The sequence below is a fragment of the Lithobates pipiens genome, unplaced genomic scaffold, assembly GCF_037356315.1.
Source record: "Lithobates pipiens isolate NorthernLeopardFrog02 unplaced genomic scaffold, aLitPip1_a1.2 Scaffold_19, whole genome shotgun sequence".
NCBI lineage: Eukaryota > Metazoa > Chordata > Amphibia > Anura > Ranidae > Lithobates > Lithobates pipiens.
Window position 1 is genome coordinate 386,152,210 of NW_027507764.1, and position 11,159 is coordinate 386,163,368.

The window sequence follows — 11,159 nt, forward strand, 5'->3', positions numbered from 1 at the left end:
TTATCAAGTCTAGGTTTACAGTGGTAAATCACAGAAAGGCTGTAGGAGTAATGCCTAGCTATTTGTAGCATGTATAATAGATTTACATACAATTTTCTTAACGGATTCCACTCCATGCAGCAAAGCAAGAATTTGTCCTTTGTCATCAGAAGTGCCTCTGCCAAACAGGTTTCCTTGAAAAATATAACATACACATATACTATAAATGCAAGTATAAATAAATTATTAAATAGGTATGTAAAATGTCTTGAAACTGGTATGCAGCCAGTAAAGTCAGAGCTCCTGAGCTGTATTCTTCTTACTGAAGTCAGAAAGTCAACATAATATGTTGTATTTCAGATTGTTCTAAATAGAAAACGTAATTCTCATATTATGTTAAATCTTTATATACATAGTTTCCATTAAGACATTTTTACAACCAATTGTACATTTAGTTATTCCTAGTAGTCAGACAACAGGCATGGTAAGACATACCATTCTCCTCGACAAGTGTATATGGTTCTGTTTTCCAGCCATCCTCTTTCTTTGCAGGTTGTACATCCATATGTCCATAGAAACACACAGTAGGCTTGTTTGTATCATTTCCAATTTGTGCAAGAATAACTGGTGGCAATGGGAGTTTTATACCTGGGGAATACTACAAGAAATATTTTGGAAAATTAACTATAACCAGAAATTGGATGAAAGATTATTTTGTAAATTGCACAAACAAATTGTTCAAAAAGCAACACCCCGAGACTTTAGCATATGTTGCAATTGTTTTATCAAACACAGTTTTAGCCTGCTATATTAAGCTATTTAAGCTTTAATCTGTGAATTATTCATATACAGTTTTTTTTTCTGAATATGTCGAAGATATTTTAAAGGAATATGTTGGGTGATATATGCTACCTCTTGTTCACCAATTTCTGCCATCTCAACGTGTCCACCCATCTTCAAAATGTAGTCCTTTGTCACTTCCATCATGAGTTGAACTTGGTCTCTCTTTGAAGGATCACTGGAGTCACTTTCTATTGCCACCCAGTTCTTCAGTCTCTAAAATTCAAAAAAATTAAATGTATTCAATGTCACTGTACACTGTTAAATGTGTGTAGCTATCCAAAATGTATGTGTGAAACTGCAGAGCTTACCTGAATATATTCACTCTGGTGATCATTAATGTACTGAAACAAGGCATTGTTTTGCACAGGGGTTAAGAAAACTTGATCACTTAGCAAGGATATGATAGCTAGCATAAAAAGCTGCAAGACAAAAAAGGAAGGTCAAATGAGAAGGTTCCAGGCAGCACATATGATCGTTTTTGTATAGAAAATTCCGACAATTTAAGTACAACTGTTCCTAGAGGAATTAAGAAAATATATGTAAAAAAAGCATCTATGGTAATCTAGAGCAGACTTTTTAACCTTTTTTAAAATTACTATTGTTTGCCCAGTATGACCCCATACCCCCTTTACCAGACTGTCAAAATCCCTTCATCACCAGTTGGGATGAACTGAGCGCTTGGGCCAAATACCAAACTTTTGGGATGTTTGATGGGAATTGATCCACCAAATGTCCTATAATGCATTGCCAAAGCCACTATTGGCCAACGTCTTGCAATGATCGTGTTGTAGCCCACATACTATAAAAGGCTGCTTTCCCAGTAGCTCTTTGTGAATGTAATGGGAATTTAGTGAGAAACAGATGTCGATGCTCTGACATTATTGCAAAAGAAAGAATTGTTTAATATACTGCACTACTACTGTTTTGTGCTTTATCCAGTGCTCAGTGTTATATACAGTACTATATTGAGTGCTTAGTAATAGCTACTAATAGTTCACAGTTAATTGCAGTTTGTGTGGCTAGAAAGAGTGGAGTGTAAACATTTGTTGCGATTTCCTAAGACCCAACAGATCTTTTAATGACTACTTTTTTTTCATGTCAGTGGTAGGTTTTGTTGCTGTGTTGCTGCTGTCCCCCATTTTTTGTATTTTGGGATGTGTTTTTTACTTTTCTTAAATGGTAGATAGTTCTGATTTTAGGGGGTCAGCAGCAGCAACAGCAGTGTGAATCTGTTGGTGTCACAACAACTGCTGCCCTGTGCTTGCAGTGGAGCACCGCAGTTCAAGGTACTGTTTAGTCACCCAAACCACCAAAGTTTACAGTGTACCCAAGCATGACACATCATGTCTGGAAGGCCTACAAAAGGAGGTAGAGGTTCCCATGCATCTATGAAGAGGAATATAGCCTCTGTGTCCACAAGCCAAAGCTGTGGTCATGGATGATACGGATCATCTGCAGGCAGAGCACATTTGATGTTTTTTTTGGTGCTGGCCATGCTATACAGCAGGGGTGCCCAACCGCTGGCATGTGGATCCCTCTGATGTAGCCTGCAACCTCCTGCTCTGGTAGGTAAGCCCAGATTGTGGGTTCCTGACCTGCCATCCGAGAGCATTAGTTTTGAGAATAGAGCTGGTGTTAGAGGAAGCATTCAGCTGCAGTAGAGAGCAGAGTCAATGCTTCCTGTGTAGTGCTGGCTCCTGTCATCCTGCAGGTACCACCGGCTGTTGCTGTCCCAGGCAGAGTGCATTTTGTATCCCTTCGCCTGGGACAGCAACAGCCGGTGGCATGGGCGTAGAATAAGGGGTTGCAGGGGTCACGATCACAACCCGGCCTCTAGCACCAGGGTGCCCCTGCAGCCTCCCTGACATATTATCATATCCTCCACAAAATCCAGCTCCGCTCTGCCCTAGGGCCCCACAGCCACCCTCCAGTACTGGGCTTCTACTTTGCTATCCACACCCCTCTGTTCCCATTGGCTGGGGAGAAGCTGTGAGCCATTTCCTGAATGGAGAGGAGCACGAGGTGAGAACAGCCAAGTATGGGGAAGTGTCTGTGCTGTGTGCTGGCAACATGGAATGGTAACCAAGCTCAGCGAGGCAAGAGGAGGAGAGTGCCATCCTGCAGCCACGATGGGACTGATGTCACTGGTGTGGTATGACACTACTCAGTGTCTCCTAGTCCAAAGTTGGGATTCTCTGTACCCCCCCCCATTCGGGGATGTCTACTTACCCCACATCCCTGACAAATGGGCAAAAGACACACACCTCCGAGAGGTGACCTTCCCCCAACACCTGCCAACACTGACAGAGAAACCTTCAGAAATTGCTAAAACAAATCCTTTAACACCTCCTTGGGGAGCCCCTGAAGGGCTGCATGCTCCAGATTTTGTGTCACGTGGCTTTGCCCTCCTAGATCTAAGTTCTATTCCTCCTCCAGACACCACACCCACCACCACAACAGCCACGCTGATTGCAGAGCCTGCTGGGGCTGTGGAACCAGAGTCCCGGAAGGCAAGTCCTTATGTGACCCTTGTTATACAAAGGCGGTCGGGGAAAAAGGCTGAAAGTCATCAAATGAAATCACTTGTTAAGCGTATGGTGCAGCAATCCCTCAAGGAGTGGAGTACATCCCACACGTGGAGCCAGTCCACCACTCTGTCTGGCTCCCGGGCTGACGAGGCCCAGGAGCATCCAGCCCATCCCAGCCTTACGATGCTTCCCTGGGTCTCTGGGCAGCCAGTTGGAGGCTTTGACTTCACCCTTATTTCCCCACTAATTAAGGCGGTCAAAGAGGCCCTTAAGTAGGAATATACTTCCCCTCCCCCAGATAAGCGAAGGAAGTTCTTTAAACACCTTGGGAAAGAACGTTCCAACTTCGCGCTCTTTTTCCGAATTAAAGGATATCATTGATGAGGAGTGGAGCAAGATCGATAAGAAGACTTCTTTGTCAAGCAAAACCTCCAGATTATACCCCTTCAAGGCAAAGGAAGTGAAACATCTGGAAGACTTCAGCATTGATGTGACTAGCCAAACATGTCACTCTTCCCCTAGCTGATGCTGTATCCTTCAAGGATGGGTTCAAGAGGAGAATAGACCAAGACCTCAAGAGAATTTAAGGGCTAGACGGTATAGCTTGCAAATCCGCCTTACCCATCGCAGCCACATCCAAGGCTATGGAGGCCTGGAAAGAAAATGTGGACTCCGTGCTCAAAGGACGTTTCAGAGGAACTGGCTAGGGGCTCAGCATTTCAAGAATTGAAGCTAGCAGTGGCCTTCCTGGGGGAGGCTTCTATTGACCTGATCCACTTGTTGGCCCAGAATATGCTATCCTTAGTCATGGCTAAGAAGGCCCTATGGTTGCGCCCTTGGCTCGCTGATCCAGCTTCTAAGCAGGCCTGGTGTAGGATCGCCTTTGAAGGGCCCTTGTTGTTCGGTAACAGGCTGGATAGCGCCATAGCCCGGGCCATGGGTGGGAAGCCCCAGGATAGGTGTCCGTTCGGTCAGAAGAGGCCCCAGCACAGAAGATGCAGTACTGAGCATTCAAGAGAAGCACGCTCTTACAAGCCCGGCCAAGATTTCAGAAGGAATTGGAACAGAGTTTGGACATCCTTCCAAAAATCTGCTAAAAGCCAGGCTTCCAGTGGGCATGAGCCAGCTAAGTTGTTCTAAGATTGCGTCCACCCAGGCGGGTCGGGAGGACATGACTGTTTCTCTTCTGGCACGTCTGGGTGGCCTCAATCTCCGATTACTGGACCATCAAGATGATCTCCACAGGCCACACATGGTGCTTCACCAGTACTCTTTCCCCCAGATTTATTTCCACCCTGCTGCCACGGTCAAAAGAAAAAAAGCAGGTGTTACTGTCCTACGTGGATTCGCTGATAGTACAGGGAGCTGCAGTGCCTGTCCCAAAAGGCGAAGAGTTCCAGGGGGTATACTCCCCTCTCTTCCTTGTGCAAAAGAAAAACGATTCATTGTGCCCAGTGATAGACCTAACTTACCTAAACAAGTTTATAAAATACCAAAGATTCAAAATGGAGCTTTTGTCTACCATCCAACAAGCCATGCAGCCAAGCGATTGGCTAATCTCAGGCGACTTAAAAGATGACTATTTTCACGTGCCTGTGGTAGAAGAATTCAGGTTCAGAGTCGGGCAAGAACATCTACAGTTCACCTGCCTCCCTTTCGGGTTGACAACCTCAGCTTTTTCGAAAGTTCTTCTAGCCATGATGGTCCTCATCAGAACAAAAGGGATACGCTTCTATCTCAATGACCTCCTCTTATTGTCCCAAGAGAAGGACCAGCTGTTGGTCCACAGGAAGCAGGTTATCCCCACACTGTTCGTATTCAGGTGGCTCCTAAACTTGGAAAAAAGCCACCTGGAACCAGTCCATCACCGGATATATTTAGGGGCTCAGTTCGACACGGTGGAATGCACCATCTCTCTCCTAGTAGAGAAGATCCCAGTCATTCAAGGGAGAATCTCACGGGCTCTGAGCTCCAAATAGGAAGTACACACTGTCCAACAAATCAGTTCAGTTTTTCTGACTCCTGGCTCTGAAAAAGCACATCTTAAGGTGGCTACACGTTATACAACACTCTTGTACAATTTGCCTTTAGATTTACCAAAACCATATAATATAAGGTCAGACCTAAACACTCAAATTGTATGCAATCAGGCAGACCCTTGCACTGCATAGTTTAAGGTGAATCTAAAGGAAATTGAACAAGAAAATACTATAATGTGTAGTCAGCTTAAGTCTAGTAAAAACACTTACATGGTGTTCTCCATGTCTGTACAATATTTCTGTCTCTTGACTGTGAATTAAAAAACTGAAATATGTTTTTTAATCCTCATCTCTTCCTCTAACATAGTGGCCAAGTACAAATGTTTTCTGTAAGTCTCTTCAATATTTGGGATCCCATTTTTGGAATATCATAATCAAATTCTACTTTCTTGGAAAAAATTACTAATCTCTCCTTCTTACATTGCCACCTTGGGCCTCAATCAAAATGCTTGCGTGCTCTCCAGCTACTGTGTGAATATTTTTACCTTTGTATCTGAAAAATGGCATTGTGATTTTTTTCCTCTTGTTTGGCATAACAACTGCTTCAGCACTGCAACGTGGGTTTGTGGTTTATACACAATACAGTGTGCTACTGAACAGGAAATCAACAAGCTATGCTCTGTGATTTGTTTTGCCCCGTTAGGAAATTTATATGAGGTTAATAGCTTTAGCTTTTTTTAATACCCTACAATATATATATATTTTTTTCTGTATTGTCCCTGCGCTTCTAATGCTCAATTAAGGTGTATTACTGGTACACAAAAATAAAATTGCTTTGGCAAAAACGACCTACTACAATTTATTTTTATTTTTTTTGGGTGGCAATCATATTGGGATGCTCCTGCTGTATGTAATCCAAGCAATTATGTAAAAGTGATGTGAAAAGATATATATATATATATATATATATATATATATATATATATACACACATAAATAATAGTGTGCTTCTGGTTACTAGGCAAGAAATTAAATACTGAAAATGTGAAGTGAACACTTCAAACTTCAAACAGTGAAGTGAATAGTCCATGAGGTTCAATATGGAAATAAGTCCATGTACCAATAGCAATGAAAGCATATATTGGAATGAAGGTGTATCTAATTCTTCTCAAGATAATGATATATCCCACCGGGTGAAAAACCACATGAATTGTTAAGGAATTCCACCATACACACATCTGTCATTGAGAATCCATGCGGTTTGAATAGTTTTTATTGTCCTGAATCATGTGAGTACCTTGTGGTGTTTTTATCAATAAATGTGTACTAGCAGTATTCACACTATGTGCGGCTTGTGTTCCTTTTGCACTATGGCGGCTGTCTGAGTTGGATCTGAAGTTGTAGCATTGGTATTGTGGAATATCATATGCTGAAACCCAGTGGATCATATTGATCCCATTTAGAGACACCCAGAGGGGTCCATTATTTCTCATGTGTGATCTCTGTAATTGGGGATCACAACCATCTGGTAAGAGGCTTGATTACGGTGGAGAGCACGCGTGTATGGTGGAATTCCTTAAAAATTCAAGTAGTTTGCCACCCAGAGGGATATACAGTATCATTATCATAAGAAGAATTAGATACACCTTCATTCCATTATATGCTATCATTGCTATTGGCACATGGACTTATTTCTATATTCAACCTTTATGGACTATTCAAGTCACTGTTTGATTGTATATTGATATATTTTCAGTATTTCAATTTTTGCATAGTACAAGCGGACTATTATTTATGCATATATGCTGTATGTTTTCACATCATTTTTGGTATTTGGGTGATATATGGGTGCAGCTCTATGATAACTCATTACACTTCAACGCAAAAACATGCTTGTGTTTAAAAAATGATGTAAAAGTAATGTAAATGTTCTGTGATTATACATACAGCTTCAAGGAATTCCCCAAGAATGTTAAAAAAAATTGCATATTTGTATGTTGCCCTTTGCCAGTTGAACAATAATTAAAAAAATATACAATTTTTGGTACATGTACCCCAGGTCAGTCCCCCCCCCCCCCCCCCTTAATTTATTAATCTCTTGACTTTTAGGTAAGAAATTGTCATTGCTGAAAACAAATGTTTATCTCCCATTTATTTTAATAGGGTTCAGATTCCGGATCCTAACTTCAACTCCAATTTTGCCATACTGAACCTAAGTACATTCAGCTGATCACAAATCACCAGTTCTATTAGGTACCAGGTATGGCTTCCAAAATGCCAATAGCTTGGTTTTACTTTAATTTACAAGTGATTGAAGATTTAACTCAATACCTGCCTGAAAGATATGTTAAAAATCTTTTTTAGGCTGCTACTGTAAAAAAAAAGTCTTTATTTTAGCAATGGGGGCATATAACACAGAAAGGTACTATGTTGTGCCTCTATAGACAAGGGAAGCAGAAGAAAAATGCTGTCACTAGAGTGTTTCTGGCACCATAATACGCAGAACTGCTGCAATGGTCTTGATATACTACCCTACAGCCCATAGCAACTGTTATCCAGGTAAGGGCTGGGATAAAGTATCTGATATACCAACAAGATTTGCTGCATAGCAATAATGTACATTATCGTACGATAGAATACAACGTCAGAAGTGACGTAATGTGTTGACTAGTTTTATATGTATTCTTTCGTCTCTGAGCATGCATAGTCTAGCTCTTACTTTTTTTTCATACAAGACTGCACTAATTAAACGAAAAACGGGCATTGCGTTCAGGTACGACAATGTAATGTTATAGTCTGCACATCCAGCTTTTGTCTGATGAAAAACCGGAATCGGCTGTCGAAAGCACCGTACTAACGATTTAAAAATCGGCAGATTGTTCGGATTCTGGTCTGGCCGCACCTAGAGTATGCTGTCCAGTTCTGGGCACCAGTGCTCAGGAAGGATGTACTGGAAATGGAGCGAGTACAAAGAAGGGCAACTAAGCTAATAAAGGGTCTGGAGGATATTAGTTATGAGGAAAGGTTGCGAGCACTGAACTTATTCTCTCTGGAGAAGAGACACTTGAGAGGGGATATGATTTCAATTTATAAATACCATACTGGTGACCCCACAATAGAGATAAAACTTTTTCACGGAAGGGCGTTTAACAAGACACGATAAAATTAGAAGAAAAGAGGTTTAACCTTAAACTACATAGTGAGTTCTTTACTCTAATGCCCCGTACACACAATCAGACTTTCCGACAACAAAACCGTGGAATTTTGTTCTAAGGTTGTTGGCTCCAACTTGTCTTGCATACACACGTCACACAAATGTTGGCCAAAAATTACGAACGTGGGAACGTGGTGACATACAAGACGTACGATGAGCTGATGAAAAGGAATTTCAATAGTCATGTGATATCTCCATTACAAACGCTAGTTTTACAAGACCGAGTGATTCCGGCTCATACTTGATTCAGAGCATGTGTGAACTTTTGTGTGACGGACTTGTGTACACATGATCGGACTTTCCGACAACAATGTTTTTTTGGCGGAAAATTTGAGAATCTGCTAGCCAACATTTGTTGGTGGAAAGTCCAACAGCAAATGTTCAATGGAGCATACACATGTTCGGACTTTCAGCCAACAAGCTCACATCCAACATTTCCCATCAGAAAATCTGACCATTTGGACGTGGTATAAGAATGGCAAGGATGTGGCATTCCTTTCCACAGGTAGTGGTCTCAATGGGGAGCATCGATAGTTTAAAAAAACGATTAGATAAGCACCTGAACGACCGCAACATACAGGGATATACAATGTAATATTGACATATAATTACACACATAGGTTGGACTTGGTGCACTTGTATCTTTTTTAAACCTCACCTACTATGTAACTATGTAACTATAGATTGTACTTCCAATTTTTGTACCGTGTGTATGGACCTTAAGTCCCAGAGTGCCCCTGCGCATCTGCACAAATGGAATGTTTGCCTCTGGTACAATCAAAAAGCATGAATAAATAATGCTGGATGGACTATAATAGGGTGACTTTGCCACCGAAGGAGTCATGGTCTAAGTTTACAATAGACACTTAGAAAGTGTTAATGCTTTAAAAATTGCATTTTAGCTGACATTTTCTAAATGAAACAAAGCTATATTTTAACTTGAAATGCTGATTAAACTTAAATACTGGATGTGAATAATAGCCTAATAAATCTGTTTGAAAAGTTGAAGGTGACTGAATTCTGAATTATGTTAGAGTAAAATGTTTTCACTAGCCTACAATAATTAAAACACCATAGGACCATGTTAGTTCTAAAAGTAATTATAACATTTAGTACAGGTAAGTAAAACACATAAAGGATCAGTTTCTCAGTGGCTTACCATGGTGATTTTCAAAGCTGGAACTATCCCGGAATACTGTTAGTGGCTGAGTGGCTCTTAGGAAAGGGTCTGCTCTCATTTAAAAGCGGCAGACAAACCACTCCCATGTGCCAGTCCTCTCCCAGAGAATCCGTTTTTTTTTTTTTTTTAAAATAAAGCAGGTTTAGTGAAGCTAAGTCTTGGTTAATAATACATTTAAAGTAAATATAAAGCTTGCAACACCCTTGTATTCATAGGATTAAGGCTAGTCTTACCGTGCATTATTCCTCCTTCTAAACTGCTTTGCAGTGCCTGATGTATTTATCAGTAAAACAAAACATTTGAATTACCATGCTGCTATCTAGCAATTGTGCTTTCAAGAAAATGGGTTCATTTTAATGTAGGATCTATATTTTTTAACTGGAAGGTCCACCTATAATTTTCTTAAAGAGCACTGGTAAATTAATTGTAATAAGAAAAAAGACAAATTAGCGCAAAGAAAAGGTTGAGTTATGAAATGATTTGTATTGGCCAATGGATGGAACTACAATGGGCACCAAAGGGGGGGACAGGCAAACATTTAACACACTTAGAAGTGTATTGGATACAGAATATTTATAGGCAGCATTAGCACTCTAAAAGAGTGAAGATAGATGGCAGGAGAGGCAAGTATTAGAAGTCTTATTTTACAAGAAGCGCCTATTTTAATTTGACCTGGGAATCCTTTATGCTACATGCACACATTTTCAGGCATAAAACATTCCCCCTTTAATAAAAAAAACACAGCATTTGGAGGGGACGTGTAGATGGAGTGTATAGCCAACAATAGGAGTAAATAGCTTTATGTTCCTGGAATTGTGTAAATGTCAAGGCTTCTGTGCATTTGCGCCTACCTGTACATGAGTGTATGATGTATTGCCATATGTTTGTCAGAAACCATGAAATCTGTCCGAGACAGAAGTACAGTTAAATCACACTTGTTTAATAATAAAAGTAAATAGAACAAACATAGTCAAAACATAGCCAGAGCTTAGGAACCAAAACGGATAGTCAGACAAGCCAAACGTCAGGGAGCCGGAGATGAGCGTAGTAAAACAGCAAGCAGGATCTGGAGCCAGAAGGGATGTCAGCCAAGCAAGTCTTTAACCACTTCAGCCTCGGACCAATAAATACCTTAAGGACCAGAGGTGTTTTTGCAATTTCGCACTGCGCTGTTTTAACTGGTAATTGCGCGGTCATGCAATATTGCACCCAAACGAAATTTGCGTCCTTTTCTTCCCACAAATAGAGCTTTCTTTTGATGGTATTTGATTGCCTCTGCGATTTTTATTTTTTGCGATATAAATGGAAAAAGAGCGAAAATTTTGAAAAAAAATGATATTTTCTTCTTTTTGTTATAAGAAAAATCGAATAAACTAAATTTTAGTCATACATTGAGGGCAAAATTTATTCAGCCACATGTCTTTAGTAAAAAAAAT

General features: G+C 40.6%; 1 protein-coding gene across 1 annotated transcript in view; it reads right to left on the minus strand.

Moving 5' to 3' along the window:
* The window catches only part of LOC143997004 (beta-Ala-His dipeptidase-like), a 34,914-nt gene extending 25,058 nt beyond the window's left edge, over positions 1–9,856 (minus strand). The window contains exons 1-5 of the mRNA XM_077492359.1: positions 9,703–9,856; positions 1,131–1,241; positions 892–1,035; positions 475–637; positions 91–173 (exon numbers count right to left, since the gene is read on the minus strand). Of these exons, the coding sequence (XP_077348485.1) occupies positions 91–173; positions 475–637; positions 892–1,035; positions 1,131–1,241; positions 9,703–9,705 (504 nt within the window). The 5' untranslated portion in view covers positions 9,706–9,856. The remainder of the gene's footprint in view (positions 1–90; positions 174–474; positions 638–891; positions 1,036–1,130; positions 1,242–9,702) is intronic.
* Positions 9,857–11,159: the final 1,303 nt, after the last annotated feature.